The 17,876-nt window shown below is 46.5% G+C and overlaps 1 protein-coding gene across 7 annotated transcripts in view; it reads right to left on the reverse strand.

The window, feature by feature from the left end:
- The window catches only part of TRPM4 (transient receptor potential cation channel subfamily M member 4), a 40,724-nt gene that overhangs the window by 19,177 nt on the left and 3,671 nt on the right, over positions 1-17,876 (reverse strand). For 6 of the 7 annotated variants that reach the window (XR_009498906.1, XR_009498905.1, XM_059903698.1 and 3 more), the window contains exons 3-15: positions 16,967-17,141; positions 16,428-16,608; positions 16,063-16,226; positions 15,675-15,858; positions 11,276-11,337; positions 10,939-11,124; positions 10,499-10,598; positions 7,859-7,971; positions 7,156-7,488; positions 6,843-6,977; positions 1,873-2,002; positions 1,549-1,694; positions 333-445 (exon numbers count right to left, since the gene is read on the reverse strand). Coding sequence is in view for 5 of the 7 variants with exons in the window: in XM_059903698.1 (XP_059759681.1) it covers positions 333-445; positions 1,549-1,694; positions 1,873-2,002; positions 6,843-6,977; positions 7,156-7,488; positions 7,859-7,971; positions 10,499-10,598; positions 10,939-11,124; positions 11,276-11,337; positions 15,675-15,858; positions 16,063-16,226; positions 16,428-16,608; positions 16,967-17,141 (2,022 nt within the window). In the remaining 2 variants the exon portion in view is untranslated. Of the gene's footprint in view, positions 1-332; positions 446-1,548; positions 1,695-1,872; positions 2,003-6,842; positions 6,978-7,155; positions 7,489-7,858; positions 7,972-10,498; positions 10,599-10,938; positions 11,125-11,275; positions 11,338-15,674; positions 15,859-16,062; positions 16,227-16,427; positions 16,609-16,966; positions 17,142-17,876 lie in introns of those variants that run through there. The other variant, XM_059903702.1, reaches the window with a different exon arrangement.

Genomic DNA, 17,876 nt, shown 5'->3' on the forward strand with positions numbered 1-17,876 from the left:
AATAGGGGGAGGGTAGGTGGGAGAGGAATTCTCCAAACCAAACTCAGTCACCCAGAGACATTGCAGGGAATGAGAGGTATCATCCCAAAGTGACCTTCCCCCCAGAGCCATGGCCAGAGGGCAGAGGAATTGCCCCTAGAGATACTGCAGAGACCCACCCCTAAAGCTCGCTTCCCACAACATGCTCCCAGTCTGGGGGAGGGAAAGAGAATGAACAAGGGTGGGGGAAGCACTGGACAGACCAAGTAGAAAGGCAGCCAGAATTCAGCAGGAAGTAGAGACTGATCTCCCCTCTCCCCCTCCTCCTGCCAATCTAACCCCAGGGGACTGACCTGAAGGTGATGAGGTTGGTGTAGATGAGTGGGGGGCAAAAGAAGGTGAGAACCAGGGCCCAGATGGGTGTGGTGCTGTCCATCTCCCCCCACCACTTCTGTGTCAGCAGAGACTGTGGGGTGTGGGGAGGATTAGGAGCCTGAATCTCCCCACAGCCCTCTCCCAAAGACCCCAGACAAGGATCAAGCCACACTCCAGAGCACAGAGCAAATGCTCACTGTGGGGGCCATAACTACTGGGGGTTGGGGGAAAGGAGTCAAAGGCAAGGAACATCTGTCCCAGATTTTAAAAGAGTTAAACAGCCAACATTTGTTAACATGATATACCAGATACCGGGCTAAGCACTTTACATAGATTAGCTCACTTAACCCTCACCACACCTCCAGGAGGACAGGTACTAATATTTTCTCCTTTTTCACAGGTGGAGCACAGGGAGGTTACAGAAGAGGCAAAAGCTGCAATCCATGAGTTTAACCACCATTCAAAGCAAAGGACTCAGGGAAAGTATTTGAAGTGCCAACAAATCATTCCAAGAAGTGAAATGGGACTTCCTGCTGGGTAGGCAAAACTTCTTGTACTGAGGATGGGACTCTCTTTGCCCCTGTCAGATTTAGATTAAGGAGACCGAGAATGTTTTCAAAATGTCAGGATTAGCAGGATGGGAGCAACTATGGGGGCACACAGGTCTTCCCAAAGGAAGGGTAGGATTTCCTAAACCAGAGTTTGTCTATATCCAAAACACTAAGTAATTGTCCAGTGACACCATTTTAATTGTTGAAGCCTGGCAGTGGGCACCTCTTAAGGAAGTGGGAAGGACTTCTTGTGTGAGAGGTGACACTTCTTACTAAAGTCCCAGGTATTCCTATATCTGGAATAGAACTTTTTTTAGTTCCCTGACCAGGGACTGAACCTGGGCCACGGAAGTGAAAGCGCCGCATCCTAAGCACTGGACTGCCAGGGGATTCCCTGGAATAGAACTTTTTAGGAGGGTGCGCTTTGCTGTGGGAAGGTTGGCTTTACTGTGGCAGGGTGTGAGGCTTCTTTTGGTAAGACCAACCCTTCCAGGAGAAGGCTGAGACTTTCTGGAGAGGGGTTATCTCCAGGGGGAGAGGCTGGTCAAGACCATGGACTGCCCACCATGGCAGGGGCTTATCCTCCAGACTTCCCAGAGTCCAGCTGAGAACTGTTTGGGATGTTGGTATATCAGATGCTCACCTGTACCCCATCCTGGGCAAAGAAGGAACGGGCATCAGCCTGCATGGCAAGGTGGAGGCAGGTGGCATCCCCCCAGAGTGGGCAGCGCCAAAGGAGCAGGTGAGCAGCCCGTTCCTCGCTGCTGCGGTAGCATTCTCCAAAGAGGTCTGGGTGCAGGAGATTTATGTGAGAGGGAGGAAAAGTAGTAGGAAGACGGTGTGAGCGAAGAGATGAGGGGATTGAAGGGGAAGAGGCAGAGTGACGAGAGGAGGAATGGGTAGGTTTACAACCCCCTTCATGGCAGCTCCCTGTCCCTGCCCCGCCAGGCACCCATGCCCCACGCACCAACACCCAGCCCCTCAAACTTGGCTGCCAGGTCCTTCCTCCGTGCTGCCTCCTCAGCCTCAGTCTCCAGGCGCCCCAGCACTCGCAGCAACAGACAGGCCCCAAGAGCTGAGGCCACAGAATTGGAACCCTGGAGAGACAGAGACGGGGGTCACAATTAGGGTCAGAGTTTGGAATGAGAGTCACAGAGGGGTGAAGAAGGTGAGAGGAAAGCTTGTGATCAAGGGAAGGGACAGAGCCAGAGGTTAGGAATTAACTAAGGTCGGGAATTTCCTGGTGGTCCAGTGGTTAGGACTCCATGCTTCCATTGCAGGGGACACGGGTTTGATCCCTGGTCGGGGAACAAAGATCCCGCAAGCTGCGTGGCATGGCCAAAAAAAAAAAAGAATTTAACCAAGGTCATCAGAGACCAAGGATGAAGTAATATTTGTAGATGGATCTGGAAGAAACTGGACATCAAGGGAAAATGTCAGAAGTCAGGTGGTTCAGAGACCAGGGGCTGGGCTGGAATTAAAATGACATCAGAGGTTACAGACAGGCCAAGAAGCAATGGAGATGTCACCTAAGATGGCAGAGTAGAGAACTTCAAAACACTGTCCCTCCACAAAAGCAACAAAGAAGCTGGCAAAAAACTGTCAGGATCAACTTTTTCGGAATTCTGGACTCTAACATAAAATTTACAGCAAACAGGAGAATGCTTAATGAAAGATCTCAGTAAAAGAGCACTGTGACATTTTAACTAATCCACTTACCATTGCCAATTCCCCAGTTCAGTGGTTGCCTTGAAGGCAACAGCCCATATTGCTGCTTCAGGTTGTTGGTATCAGAAGGAGCAATTCAGATCTTACTCTTAAATAATTGTGGTTGTGTGTATAAACCTAGCTGGTGGCTCTCTGAAGGGACAGCTCAAGGGTTGGCCTTTGTTTCACTGTTTTTGGTGCTTCCCCAGAGCAGAAGTGTCTTCCCAGGTGGTGTTTGAAAACATCCAAAACAAATGTATCAGCCTCAGCTAACTGAGGCAAAGAATAACAGATTCTTTGCCTCAAGTAGCTGAGGCAAGCAATAGATACTCTGAACAGCTTGGGAGGGAAGAGGGAAGCAGCTGGGGAAGGAGATGCTTGGGGGAGTAAGGGGTTTTAAAAGCTCCTATGGGGAATTCCCTGGTGGTCCAGTGGTTAGGACTCTGAGCTTCCACTGCAGGAAGCACGGGTTAGATCCCTGTTGGGGGAACTAACATCCCGCATGCCACGCAGCACAGCCAAATAAATAAAGAAGTAAAAATAAAACAAAAAAATAAAAAGCTCCTACATGTACCAGGAAATCTAGAAGGCTACAAACATGACCAAGACTGGATGCATGCTCAGGAAAGACTATGGAAAGCCCTAAGCTTTCACCTCTGGCTGACCTTTAGGCTCAGCAAAAGCAGGAAGTGAAGGCTAAAGTCAAATTGTAAACAGCCTGCCTAAGTGTTGAAAGACAGCTCCACAAAGAGCCAACCTGTAAAGTGGAAGAGCTTTATTCCCCCACCCCTGTGCATTTAAGGGAATCGCTGTCAAGTCACTAGCTGACCACTAAGCTAACAGAATGGGATTTCAGTGGCCATACATGACAAAGAATACAGACTTTACAAAAATAGCTTAGGAAAGTCACTAAACAAACAACAACCACCCACAACAAGCAGCAACTCCTGAAGGCAGGAGTTAAGCTGATTTCCAAAGTTGCCATATTATAATATTCAAAATGTCCCGTTTTCAACAACAACAACAAAAATTATGAGGCATGCAAAGAAACAAAAAAGTATGACCCATTCACAGGACAAAATAAATTAGGAAACTTAGCCACTGGATTTACTAGAGAAAGACTTTAAATCAACTGTCTTAAATATGCTCAAAAAGCTAAAGGAAATTATGAACAAAGAGCTAAAGGAAGCCAGGAGAATGATGTGTCAGCAAATAGAGAATAGAAATAAAGATATAGAAATTATAAAAAGGAACCAGGGACTTCCCTGGTGGCGCAGTGGTTAAGAATCCACCTTCCAATGCAAGAGACATAGGTTCGAGCCCTGGTCCAGGAAGATCCCACATGCCACGAAGCAACTAAGCCCATGTGCCACAACTACTGAGCCTGCGCTCTAGAGCCCACGAGTCACAACTACTGAGCCCACATGCCACAACTACTGAAGCCCGCACCCCTAGAGCCTGTGCTCTGCAACAAGAGAAGCTACCACATTGAGAAGCCCGTGCATTGCAATGAAGAGTAGCCCCCGCTTGCCACTAGAGAAAGCCTTCACGCAGCAACAAAGACCCAATGCAGCCAAAAATAAATAATTAAATAAATAAATTTTAAAAAAATAAAAAGGAACCAAATAGAAATTCTGGAGCTGAAAAGTGCAATAACTGAAATGAAAAATTCATTTAAAGGGCTTAAGAGCAGCTTTGAGGAGACAGAAGAAAGAATTTGTAAACTTGAAGATAAGTCAATTGCGATTATCCAGTTTGAGGTGCAGAAAGGAAAAAGAATGAAGAAAAATAAACAGACCCTAAGAGATCTGTGGGACACCATCAACCATACCAACATAGGCATAATGGGAGTCCCAAAAGGAGAGGACAGAGAGAAAGGGACAGAAAGAATATTTGAGGATATAACACACTAAAACTTCCCCAATCTGATGAAATACATGAATCTGTACATCCAAAAAGATGAAGAAACTCCAAGTAGGATAAATTCAAAGAGATCCACACTACAAAACATTATAATCAAATTACTGAAAGCCAAAAACAAAGAAAGAATTTTAAAATCAGCAAGACAGAAGTGACTCATCATATGTAAGGAATCTCAATAAGATTAACATGTAGGGTTAAATAATTATATATATAATAGTTATAAAACTATAAAACTCTTAGAAGGAAACATAGGGATAAAACTTCATGATCTTGGATTTGGCAATGGTTACTTAGATATGACACCAAAAGCACAAGAAAACAAAGGAAAAAAAAAGACAAATGGGACTTCATCAAAATGTAATACTTTTGTGCATCAAAGGACATTATCAACAAAAGGAAAAGACAGCCCACAGAGAGAGAGAATGTATTTGCAAATCATCTATCTAATAAGGGATTAATACCCAGAACATATAAAGAATTCTTTAAACTCATCAACAAAAAAGACCAAAGAGTCAGTTAAAAAATGGGCAAAGACTTGAATAGACATTTCTCTTAAGAAAGATAGATGGCCGATAAGCACATGAAAAGATTCTCAACCTCACTAATCATTAAGAAAATGCAAATCAAAACCAAGTGAGAGGGCTTCCCTGGTGGCGCAATGGTTAAGAATCCGCCTGCCAATGCAGGGGACACGGGTTCGAGCCCTGGTCCGGGAAGATCCCACATGCCGTGGAGCAACTAAGCCCGTGTGCCACAACTACAGAGCCTGCGCTCTAGAGCCTGCGAGCCACAACTACTGAGCTCACGCGCCACAACTACTGAAGCCCGTGCTCTGCAACAAGAGAAGCCACCGCAATGAGAAGCCCACGCACTGCAACGAAGAGTAGCCCCCGCTCGCCACAACTAGAGAAAGCCCACGCACAGCAACGAAGACCCAATGCAGCCAAAAATAATAAACAAATAAAATAAATAAATAAAAATAAAACTTAAAAAATAAAAACCAAGTGAGAGGGACTTCCCTGGTGGTCCAGTGGTTAAGACTCCAAGCTCCCAATGCAGGGGGTTCGATCCCTGGTCAGGGAACTAGATCCTGAATGCCACAACCAAGAGCCTGCATGCCGCAACGAAGATCCCACGTGCCGCAACTAAGACCCAGCGCAGCCAAGTAAATAAATAAATAAATATTAAAAAAAAAAAAAAAACCAAGGTGAGATCACACCCATTAGGATGGCAATTATAAAAAAGAAAGAAAGAGACAGAGAGAGAGAGAGGAAGGAAGAGAAAAGAGAAAAGAAAACAACAAGTGCTGGTGAAGATGTGGAGAAATTGGAACACTTGTGCATTGCTGGTGGAAATTTAAATGGTACCACCACTGTGGAAAATAGTATGGCAGTTCCTCAAAAAATTAAACCTAGAATTACCATATGGTCCAGCAATTCCACTCTTAGATATGTACTCAAAACAATTGAAAGCAGGGACTCAAACAGATATTTGTACACTAATCATAGCAGTATTATCCACAATAGCCAAAAGGTCAAAACAATCCACATGTCCATCGACAGATGAATGGATAAAGAAAATGTAGTATATCCATACAATGGAATATAATTCAACCTTAAAAAGGAAGGATGTTCTAATACATGCTACAACATTGATAAACATTTATCTCAATTAAAAAAAAAATCTATTTATTTTTAACCAATGACCGGATGGGCTGAAAATAACCCAGGGCTGAAGAACTCCTGTCAAGATATTTCTTCGACATAAAGATAGGGTCTGTCTTTGATCCTATTCGAATACCATGACTTTTTTTTAAACTTCTCAAATGTGTCCCAACACCTATGTCTCACCAGCTTTAATCCAGGCCCCCATCTTGGCTGCCTGAAGCTTTACCTTCCTACCTGGCATCCTTGCCTCTAGTCTTGTCCCCTTCTGCATTGCAACTACAACAATGCATTTAAATTGCAAGCACAATTATGATGAAATGAATCCCCATCAGTTACAGATAACGTCTAACTTCCTCATACAAGCAACCACTTTGAAAGGATGAGATTGATGCATATGTACGAACAAGGGTAAATGCCCAATATATACTGTTAATAGAAAAAGCAAGTTACAAGAAATGCATGATATGGGGGGGTGGGGAGGAAGAAACAGCACTCTGGGTCATATATCAAGAATGGAGTGGAGTGGGGGACGGGTGATATCCTAGGTCAGGGAATCTTACTGCACAAGCATTGGAGTTCGGTAGAAATAAAGGACAGGAATGTAGGAGAGAGTAGAATCAGAGATCAAGTCAGCACTCACCATCTCCCAGAAGTACACGGCCATCTGAGCCCTGTTGAGCAGCAGTGCCCAGAGGAGCAGGTCAATCCAGGGTGCCTGCCCGGGGATGGCTTCCAGCGCAAGTTCTGAGGTAGCCTTGTCCCACAGCAGATACGACTGGAGGCGAGGAAGGCAAGGTGAGCGTTGTCTCCGCCCCAGACCTTTCCTGACTCCGCCCCAACCATCAGCCCCACACCCCGTTCACTCACACACCCCGTGCTCTGACCACGCCCCCTCCTGGCATAGCCCCGCCCCCAGACCCTTTTGTGCTTCCCCCACCCAGCCCATTCCTTACATCCTCCTTGCTGCCATCGCCCTGGTGGGTGCCCCCGGCGGGGAACGTCGGTGCACACGTCTTCCCCAGCAGCATCCGCAGCACCTGCCCCACCTTAGGGGGTTGTGGCTCCGAAGAGGGTTTAGAGACTGGGCCTTTGTTGCCTGTGCCGTGGGACGCCTGGTCCAAAAGGCTGTGGATAAGTGAGTTGGGGGGCGCTGCGTTGTAGAGCTGGGCCAGGCGCGTAGGGGTCAGGAAGCGGTCCAGGCTAAGGCCATGGGAGATGAGCAAGCGCACGAACTCTGGCCGGTCATTCAGAAGGGCGTCCATGAGGGAGGCTTCCAGGTGGAAAGACTGGTGGGGGCGGAATGAATGGGGGAAGAGTTGAGCACAGAGACAGGCAGAAGGCCAGGTGAGGTCAGAGATTAAGGACAAGAGATGGGGATACAGAGCTATGAGTGACAGATGGATGGATGGATGGTTGGATTGATGGATGGGTGGAGGGGTGGATGAGAGGATGGATGGGTGGGCAAGTAGATGGATGGATGTATGGGGAGAGAGGGAACAAGATGGGGACAGATGGACAACCAGAGATGGATGGACAATTAAGAGAAGGCTGGACAGGCCATAAAGGAAGATAGAGCCAGATGTCAAAGGAGTCAGGGAGTGGGGGAAGTGCATCCCTTTTGTCAGGATCCCCAGTCGCCAGGCCCCAACCCCTCACCCGCCATCGGATATCCCCCCGGAAGAGTTCACTCTGGGCAATGTCCACACGGTTCCAAGCCACAGCCAAACGCAACTCATCCAGGTAAGCTGAGGCTTCAGAGCTCCCACAGGCTGAAAGGGTGAGAAGGAGAGGGGGCAAGAAGTCAGGGGAGGTTGGGAAGATCTGATGAATGTCTGTATTGCTTCTACTTGAGATGCCTGACATTTAAACTCTGTATAAAGGCAATGTTGTTGGGCAGAGTCTGGGGTCTTAAGAAGTCAGGCTATTACAAGCATAAGGTCATTCAACACAGGGGCAGAGTTGAATGTAAATCTCTTCAGACCAGTGGTTGAGAGGCCCCAAGAAAAGGAAAGGGAATCATTTATTCATTTAACATTTACTGAGGTAGGCTACGGGCCAGGCAGTAAGAGGGATGGAGAGAGATTGGATACAGTCCCTGCCCTGAAGGAGCTCATTCCCGGGAAATATGTCCCAGAACCACATAACTGCCCTTAGAGTGATTCGTGCCCTTGGAGGAGGGCATAGAATGTGATTAGGACCCAGGGGAGGCTACAATCACAGAGGTATGGAGAGATCCAAGGGAGCCTCCTAGGGGATGCACATTGAGGTAGGGCTTTTGAAAGACTAGTAGGATTTGGAAGTGTGCATCTAAGGTGAGAAAAGAATCATCAAGGCAGCAGGAGCAGCTTGAGCAAAAGCCTCGGTGCAGGAAAGCACAGGCTATGATGGCAAATGTGAGTCACTCTGGTTTCCTGCAACTTGGGAGTATTTGTGAGACGAAAAGTAGCAGAAAAAATGTAAACATTAGCCGGACTTCGGAAGAACTTGGAGGTCATTAAATAGAACAAGGAAGAACAAGTGGCCTTTAAAAATTTGATCGGGTAATTTAATGGATCCAAAAGTGTGCAGTCAACCTTGTGTGACCTTGGGCAAGTCACTTTCCCCCTCTCTGAGCCTCAGTTTCTTCATCTGCAAACTGGGGAGACAGTCCTTATAGGAAGGGTTAGAGGATCAGGGGCAATAATGTGTGCCAGCTGCTCAGCACAGTGCCTGGCTGTTCCTAGACTCTCATGAAGCATTCATCCTCTTCCCTCTTCCTTCCTCACCTGCTGAAACCCCATCCCTTCAACTCTGCCAACACTGAGACTGTCCAGCCATCTCCAGTTTCCCCAGCAGAGTGTGATCACTTGTACTTCTGCAGGCAACAGACTTAAAACACCACCCCCTCAAACCACATCTTAGAGAGCCGCTGTGTTTTCCCCCAGGAGGCTGATGAGTTAACTTCTGTAAAGTAAATCAGATTTGCCCACTGACTGTCATCCTCTATTAAAGGATGTGTCCCCACAAGAAATGGAATCATATTAAGAAGAGTTCCCATTTATTAGGCTCCCCCTGGGGACTAGACACTGCCCATAATCTGCCTCTGAGGCCCACAACACTCCCGCCTGGTATTATCTCAATTTTTCAGAGAGAGAAACGAAGGCTCAGAGAGGGAAAGTCTCTTTCTCAAAGTCACACAGCAGAGAGGGGGCCAAGCTGATACTCAAATTTTAGTTTTATCTGATTCCAAAGTCAAAAATAACTGCCACACCACAGAACATGGTAGATGCATTTGGGGTGGGGACCTGGAACTCAGAACGCATTACAAATTGACACTATGCCTCTTGAGAGTTTTTATCTAAGTGGGTGTTTTCCTTGTAAAACTCTTCTGACACCAAAAACGACCCTCCCCACCCACATCCCCACAGAGCCCTGGGGATCCCCCTTACCACTTATTTATCCCACCTCCGCATCTTACTAACTCCAAATTCTACTGGCTCTTCAAGGCCGCCCAGTTTAAATACCACCTCCCCGTTTTTCTCCCCTTTCTGACAGCAGTTCCTCTCCCATGCTTTTGTCTTGAATTTTACTTAAGGTTGTGTCCAAACAACGCTGGTAGGAACTGCTTTTATCTCTGAGCCTAATCTTTGTTGAATGAATAATGAGCTCCACCCTCAGCCTCTACCAAGCAGCCATTATGCTCCCTACCTTGGTTTTCATCATTCATTCCTCTAGTGAAATATCAGGAGCTCCTTGCTGGGAGACAGCACTCTGGTTTTTCTCTGACTCCACCACCCCTCAGGGCTTAAAACATATTGGAGGCATATAGGAAAAGTAGAAAGGGTGAGTGGGTGGATAGATGGAAGAATGGACGGATGGATGAAAAGATGGATGGATAGATGAAAGATGGATGGATGGACGAATGATGAGTGGATGGAATTGTTACTAGATGTGTGAATAAACTGGTAGAAGGATGGGTGGATGGCAAGATGGATGGATGATTCGATGGATGGAAGAATGAAGGATGAATGGAATAATGGGTAGATGGAAAGATCAATGTACATATGGCTGGCTGGATGGATAAAGGATGAAAGGATGGGTGGATGGATACAACAGAAGGAAAGCAACGTTGGAACATAATGAAAGTATCTTGGGAAAACTGTCCAAATAACACCATGCAAAGCCCCAAAAGGCAATGATAAAAGGAAAAAGATAAAAAGGGGCGCAATTTAGAGAGGATGGATAAAGTGCCGAGGCCAAGAGAGGTGTCCAACGTTGAGCTGACAGTGGGGGAAGTTTTGGGACTCCAAGCCTTACCCTTGACAAGGGCCTTCAAAACGATGGTCTCAAATTCCTCAGGGCCATCATTAGCTGAATAGACTGTCAGCAGCTCCTTCCGAGTCATGATCCTCTCCACCTGCAGGATACCAAATTTTGCAACCCACACCCAACTCCCTGGCCCTGTCCACAGAGATATAGGAGAACATTCCCCTGCAGGACCCAGTAGTCTAGGTGCCTAGCACCCTCTACTCCCAGAACTTAGGGGGGATCCAGGCCCCCAGGCCTCTCCTCCCTTAGACCCAGGAGTCCAGGCTCCCAGCCTTTCCTCCCTCATATCCATGAGGCTGGGCCCCCATTCCCCTTCCCTTGGATCCAGGACTCCAAATCCTCAGCATCCTCACCTCTCAAGATTCAGGAACCCAGGTTCCCAGCTCCCTCCCATCTCAGGTTCCCGACTTGGGCCCCCAATGTCATACCTGGGCCTGTAGGATCTCAGGGTCCCCTTTGGGGAAGAAACGTTTAATCAGATCTTGGGCTTCACTTCGCCTGCCTCCTCCACTCCCTGGAGCCAGAGTGTGGATCTCTGCCAGGCAGTCTGCAGCTCCCCCAGACCCAGCCACCAGGAGGCAGGGGAGCTGAGCCTGGGTGGCATTCTCTATCCGCTACAGGACAAAAGGGGGAGTCAGGTTAGGGAAGGAAAGTATTCACACCTCCTGGAGTCTAGATTCCCAGCCCCCTCCTCCCCTAGGACCCAGGAGTACAGCCCCCGGCTACTGCCCCCGCCCTTAGACCCAGGCACCTGGGCCCTTATACCTTCAACATCTTTTCATCACCATCAATCAAGAGAAGGAGGACAGGGATGTCAATTCCAGTCCCTGAGGAGAGAAGAGAGCACAGGGCTTGGTCACCTCCCATCAGCCTCTGTCAGCGATGGGAGAGAACCACATTTCCCAGGAGTCCCCAGGGCAAATGCTGGCTTCTGCCTAATCCTCTGTCCCGAGGCTCATGAGAACTGTCACGCCTTTGAGGATGTTGGGAGGGGCCAGATCTTGAAGACAGTAATGTTCAACTTCTCAAGGGAGGAGAGGGCTGGGAGCCTGGACTCCTGGGTTCCCGAATGAGGCATGAGTCAATCCTGTAACTGATTAACCATCCAGGAGCCAGGAGAGGATGAAAGTGCAAATTGAAAATAAAGGAAATAAGGAATAGAAAGGACTATCCAAATACAATAAAGATATTTATCAAAGCCCAATAGCAAACTCATATAAGTTTTTTACGAACTCTATTCCAAATAAAATAAGAACTGAAACAACATTACTACCATTCACACTTATCTGGGAGTTTTGAGCTAATGTAACAATGCAAGAAAATGAAATAGTTGGAATGAAAACTTGTATATATATTTTTTAAGCTGGAAGAGACAAAGGTATCTATTTGAAGGAAAGATGATTTATATTCTCAGAAAATTGGAGAGACTCCACTCAGAATAACTAAATATTAATAAGAGAATTTGGTTAAGAGGATTAATACAAGAAAAATACACAAAAATAAAAAACTTTTCTCCAACTATTATAATATGTATCTTATCCATGTTTTCACAAAAATGATAAACTACCTGGGAATTAATTCATACAGAAAGGTATAATATTTTTATAAGGAGATTGATAAACCTTATATAAGGACAAGGCCTGAATAAATGGTAAAACAAATACCATGTTAACCTGTCACAATGTAACACATAAATTCAATGCAGTTTGGAGAAACAGGGAGGTAGGAGGAGGTTGGCAATGTTTTCCTTTTTTTTTCTTAATGGAACAAAATAATTTTTAAATTCATATGAAAGAATTAATATCAGAAGAGTTAAGACATTTTTGAGAAATGACAGTGGGGAGAAACTTTCCCTAATATACATTCAAACGTCTTTAAACTGCTATAAACAACAAGAACAAATATATATATATATATATATATTTTTTTTTTTTTTTTTTTTTTTTTTTCTGGCCGCGCTGCACAGCATGTTGGGTCTTAGTTCCCTGACCAGGGATTGAACCTGCACCCCTTGCATTGGACACGCAGAGTCTTAACCACTGGACCACCAGGGAAGTCCCAAACAAAATATATTTTTGGCACAGGAATAAATAGAGAGGTAGAAGAGGAAAAGGTTCAGAAATACTTCAACATATAAAGGAACTGAATATACAACTTAAGTGGCATTTCAATTTAGCTAGGAAAAGATGGTTTATTTATTAAATGGACATGAAGAAAACGTGGCTTCCCATTTGTAAGAAAAAAATGTAGACTCCCTATCTCAAGACACCTAAAAATCATTTCCAGATTGATTAAAAGTTTAAACATAAAAATATAAGATATTAAAAAAGAAGACTTAACATATTTGTATAGCATTGGAGTGAAATGGACCTTCCTAAAAAACCAAGGGAAACCAAGGGGCTATAAAAGGAACAACAAATATATCTAACCACATAAAAATGATAGAATTTTTATGGAAGTAGACACCATAATTAAAGTATCTTTTAAAAATTTTACATCTAACAGTCAAAGCGTTACTAAGGACAGGATACAAAGAATTCTTACAAAAAGACAAGAAAGAAATAACCCAATTCAAAAATGTGCAAAGAATATGAATAGACAGTTCATAATTGAGGAAATCTGATTGGCCAATAAAATATGTTTATATCTTTTAATAGTGGTTAGATAAAGTAAAAAATCAAATGAAAAGTGGCATGTCACTTTTTATCCATCAAATTTGCCAAAAAAAAAATTTTAAACCAAGAGTATCCAGAGCCGGTTAAGACTGGACAGAAAAAGAAACTCTCACACATTCTCGATGAGAGTGAAAACAGCTACACACTTTTAGAAAGTTATCTAGTACTATCTATTAGTATACACACAGGGCAATCTCACTTGGGGGATCTACTGTATAGAATTTAAAACACCTGGATGTAATTATGGATGTTCATACAAAGATATTTATTCAGCACTGTTTGTAGTGCCAAACACTGATAGCACTTTAAGTATCCACCAATTGAGAAAAATTTAAATAACAGATGGTACAACCATTACCAAGGAATATCATGCAACTATTAAAAGGAGATACAGGGCTTCCCTGGTGGCACAGTGGTTGAGAATCTGCCTGCCAATGCAGGGGACACGGGTTCGAGCCCTGGTCTGGGAGGATCCCACATGCCGCGGAGCAACTAGGCCCGTGAGCCACAATTACTGAGCCTGCGCGTGTGGAGCCTGTGCCCCGCAACAAGAGAGGCCGCGATAGTGAGAGGCCCGCGCACCGCGATGAAGAGTGGCCCCCACTTGCCGCAACTAGAGAAAGCCCTCGCACAGAAACGAAGACCCAACACAGCCATAAATAAATAAATAAAAATTAAAAAAAAAAAAAAAAGGAGATACAAGATAGAGTAGTTTGTATCTAAAAGGGATGGTTGTAAGAGAGTGATATGTATATGTATAGTATAAAAGAGAGAAAGGAACACCACTGAGCATAGGATTTTATAAGCATAGACAAAGATATAAAAGGATTAACTCCAAACCATATAACACAGATTACCCCAATAGAAGGGATTGGAGCTGGGAAGGGAATTTTCTAACGTCTTTTTTTTTCTTCTTTGACCAGTGGGTTATTTACAAACTACAATTCAGGCAATGATATGAATTTCCTTATATACCTTCGCGTGGTTTGATTAGTTCCAATAAACACATATTAAAGCTGCCATAAAATATTATGTTGAGTGAAAGAAGCCAGTCTCAAAAGGTCATGTATTATATTATTCCATTTATTTATCTTCTGGAAAAGAGAAGACTAGAGTGATGGAAAACAGATCAGTAGCTGCCAGGGGCTGGGCACAAAAGGAATGCCTTCATGGTAACAGAACTGGTCTATGTCCTGACTGTGGACATGAATCTCTACATATGCCTAAACTCACAGAATTATACACCCCAAAAAAGTCAGTTTACACCCCAAAAAGATAATTTTAAAAATAAGATTAAAGTTGCCAAAAAGCTAAGTAAAATTTAAGAATTAAATGGGGGACTTCCCTGGTGGTGCAGTGGTTAAGAATCTGCCTGCCAATGCAGGGGAAATGGGTTCAATCCCTGGTCCGGGAAGATCCCACATGCTGTGGAGCAACTAAGCCGGTGTGCCACACTACTGAGCCTGCACTCTAGAGCCCACGAGCCACAACTACTGAGCCCTCATGCCACAACTACTGAAGCCCATGCGCCTAGAGCCCGTGCTCCGCAACAAGAGAAGCCACCACAATGAGAAGCCCGCGCACCACAATGAAGAGTAGCCCCCGCTGGCCGCAACTAGAGACAGCCCGCGCACAGCAACGAAGACCCAACGCAGCCAAAAATAAATAAATACTTTAAAAAAAAAGAATTAAATGGACACTTTTTAAAATACAGGAAATGTTCATAAAGAAGCAGGTTTCTGTTTAGTTGACTTTCTACATTGGGCATTGCTTTCTGTTTTAGTGATTTCTGCCCTGTCTTTATTATATCCTTGCTTCTACTTTCTCTAGATTTGATTTGCTCTTCTGTTTCTAGGATTTTCTTAAATTGGAGACTTAAATCATTGATTTTCAACCTTTCTTTTCTTTTCATTTTAGATAAGCATTTAAGTCTACTGATTTCCCTCTAAGTACTGCATTAGTTGCATCCCCAAAGTGTCGGTATGTCATAACATCATTATCATTCAGTTCAAAATATTTTCTAGCTTCTTTTTTTTTTCCTTCTTTGATCTGTGGGTTATTTACAAACTACAGTTCATGCAATGATATGGATGAATCTCACAGAAATAATGTCGAATATGAGAAGGCAGAATTTAAAACATGGGGTTGTATTCATATGAAACACGGTCAGAACTACTCTATGCTGTGACAAGCAGAATAGGGTGGCTCTTGGGTGTGGGCAGAAGGCTTCTGGGGGCTGGTATTATTCTGTTTCTTGATCTGGGTGCTGGTTGCATAAGTGGGTTCAGTTTGTTAAAAATTCATCAAGCTGTCCACCTTTCGGTATTGTAGATTTCACGATAATGATTTTTTCAAACACAGCAAATGATGGGAGAAGGCACTTGACTACAGGAAACTCCCCCTGGCCGCAACCCCCAAATTCCGACCAGATCTGACCACTGGGATCCTGAGCCTTGGGCTGTGAATCCCCAGTGGAAGGAGCCACTCACCTCCCACGCCCGTCTTCTGTTGGGCAAGGTAGGACTCGAAGCCCAAGCGGAATCGGTTCTCGCCGCCCAGGCGGCTGTGGGTGCCGTCGTCCACCAGGAGGAAGGCCGAATAGTTGTAGTCGAGAGGGAACTGGACCCCATCCTCAGGGTCACCGTGCCACCGGTACCTCGCAGGAAACGAGCCCTGGGGGACAGGTGGCAAGACCAGGGAGTCTTTCCATCAGGGCCAAGAGGACAGACACCAGTCGTTCGTCCTTCAGACCCAGGAGACCAGACACCCAGCCCCGTCCTCCCTCAGACCCGTGACTACAGGTCCCCAGCCCCTCCTCCCTCAGACCCAGGAGTCCAGGCCCCCAGCCCCCTCCTTGTCCAAGACCCTGGGTCCCACCTTGGGGTTGATGAGGGTGTGTCTATTCCGAACCACACCCCAGGGGGCCACGCCCATGGCCACCACCTTGTTGCCCCCAGTCCTGGCCGTCTGGTGGTCCCGCACAGCCACACCCACATGCCGTCCAATGCCCTTGTGCAGCCCTCCGGTGACAATCCAGGCCCCTACACAGCGACACAGACTGGTGGTGAGATCCAGAGACACACAGGAGTGCAGAGACAGAGAGAGAGAGAGACTAGAGAGTGAGACAAGACCCCACACACAAAGACGGGATGGGGGGAAAACAGAATTCCAGGGAAGTGGCGGAGACGGGGGAGCAGGTGGCCCCGGCCCGGGAGGCGGAGCCCCTGCCCACCCTCAGTCACCTGTGTTCTGCGCAGCCCGCACCAGCCCGCGTCGCAGCAGGTCCTGCAGCCAAGTCTGCAGGGTGGGGTCCCCCGACCCCCCCAGCACTGACACCACCAGGTTCGGGGCCTGGAAGCCCCATATGTTCGTGACCAGATTATAAACTGTAGCTGGATCCGTGCGGTCAGAGAGCCGGAGGAACTGTGGACACACAAGAGGAAGGGACAGGGGGAGGGGGACAGAGACAGAGAGAAAGGGACAGAGATGCAGAGAGAGGAGCACAGAGATGGGGGGAGGGGGGACGGGGACAGAGACCCAGAGGGGAGGGATGGAGACCCAGAGAGAGGAGGACAAAGACCCAGAGAGAGAGAGGGGGACAGGCTCAGAAAAGACAGACAGTGGTGGAGGGGACAGGGATCCAGGAGAGGTGAAGATAGGGATGGGCAAATGAGGAGACACAGCGTTCAGCTGGGACACCCCCAGGCCCTGGCTCCGGGAGCCCCTGAGGCATGCAGCCCCACTGGTCAACCCTGGCCCTGCCCAGACATGCAGGCCTCACATTGCTGGCCTTGCGGCCGGCACCCAGGAAGTCCAGGTCTCCGAAGGCATCTGTGGGCTTCTCCGTGGTGTGCAGGTCACTGTCCCATACGGTCACCACGGCTGCCCCGAATGCATCCTCCACAGCCACCGATGGGTGGGCACACCGGGGTTGCCCACACTGGCACAAGGTCCCCCTGAGGGGGGAGGGGAAGGAGGAGAATGAAGCCCAGAGGTGTCCGCACCGACCCCAAGCATCCTGTAGAAATGTCCATATTTCTGCACCTCCCTCCAGAGGAGCTCACAATCCATACTGACCCTGGCACTGGCCCTCCACGGTTCTGACCAGCCTGAGGGAGAGACTGGGGCAGAACAACCACAGTCACCTCACCCACCAGCAGGAAGCCACAGTGGCTCAAGAGCACCTGAGCAGGGAGGTCTACATACCAGGCCCCACACTCACTGTTGCCTTCAGGGCCTGAGGTGGAAAAGTGCAGGGGGCCATCAGGGATGTCCTTGCTGCCCCCATTTCAAACAGATGATATTCACATGAAAAGGAAAATCAAGAGAGTGATTCACAGAGCACGCATGCACTAGAGTAGAGGCCAAGGCAGCTGTGTGACTTTGAGCAAGTAGCTTCATCTCTCTGAGCCTAAATTTCCACCTCAAATGCAAAGACAATGATAGCACAGCCTACGTCATAGAACTATGAGGAGCCAATGAAATAACACAACATTTCCTAAAATGGGGGCCGCATACCAGATCCAGTCTCCGTGAACTCCACACAGAGCTTTAAATAACCTTGAACAACACAGTGAGAAAGTCATTCCTTTTTGAGCTCTCCTGATTCCTGTCAAGGAGAGAGGCTCAGCGGGTGCTAGAATATTTTTAATGCCTAACTCTTTACTTTTTCTTTTTAACAGAGAAAAGCT

Source organism: Balaenoptera ricei, chromosome 19 (assembly GCF_028023285.1).
Source record: "Balaenoptera ricei isolate mBalRic1 chromosome 19, mBalRic1.hap2, whole genome shotgun sequence".
Taxonomy (NCBI): Eukaryota; Metazoa; Chordata; class Mammalia; order Artiodactyla; family Balaenopteridae; genus Balaenoptera; species Balaenoptera ricei.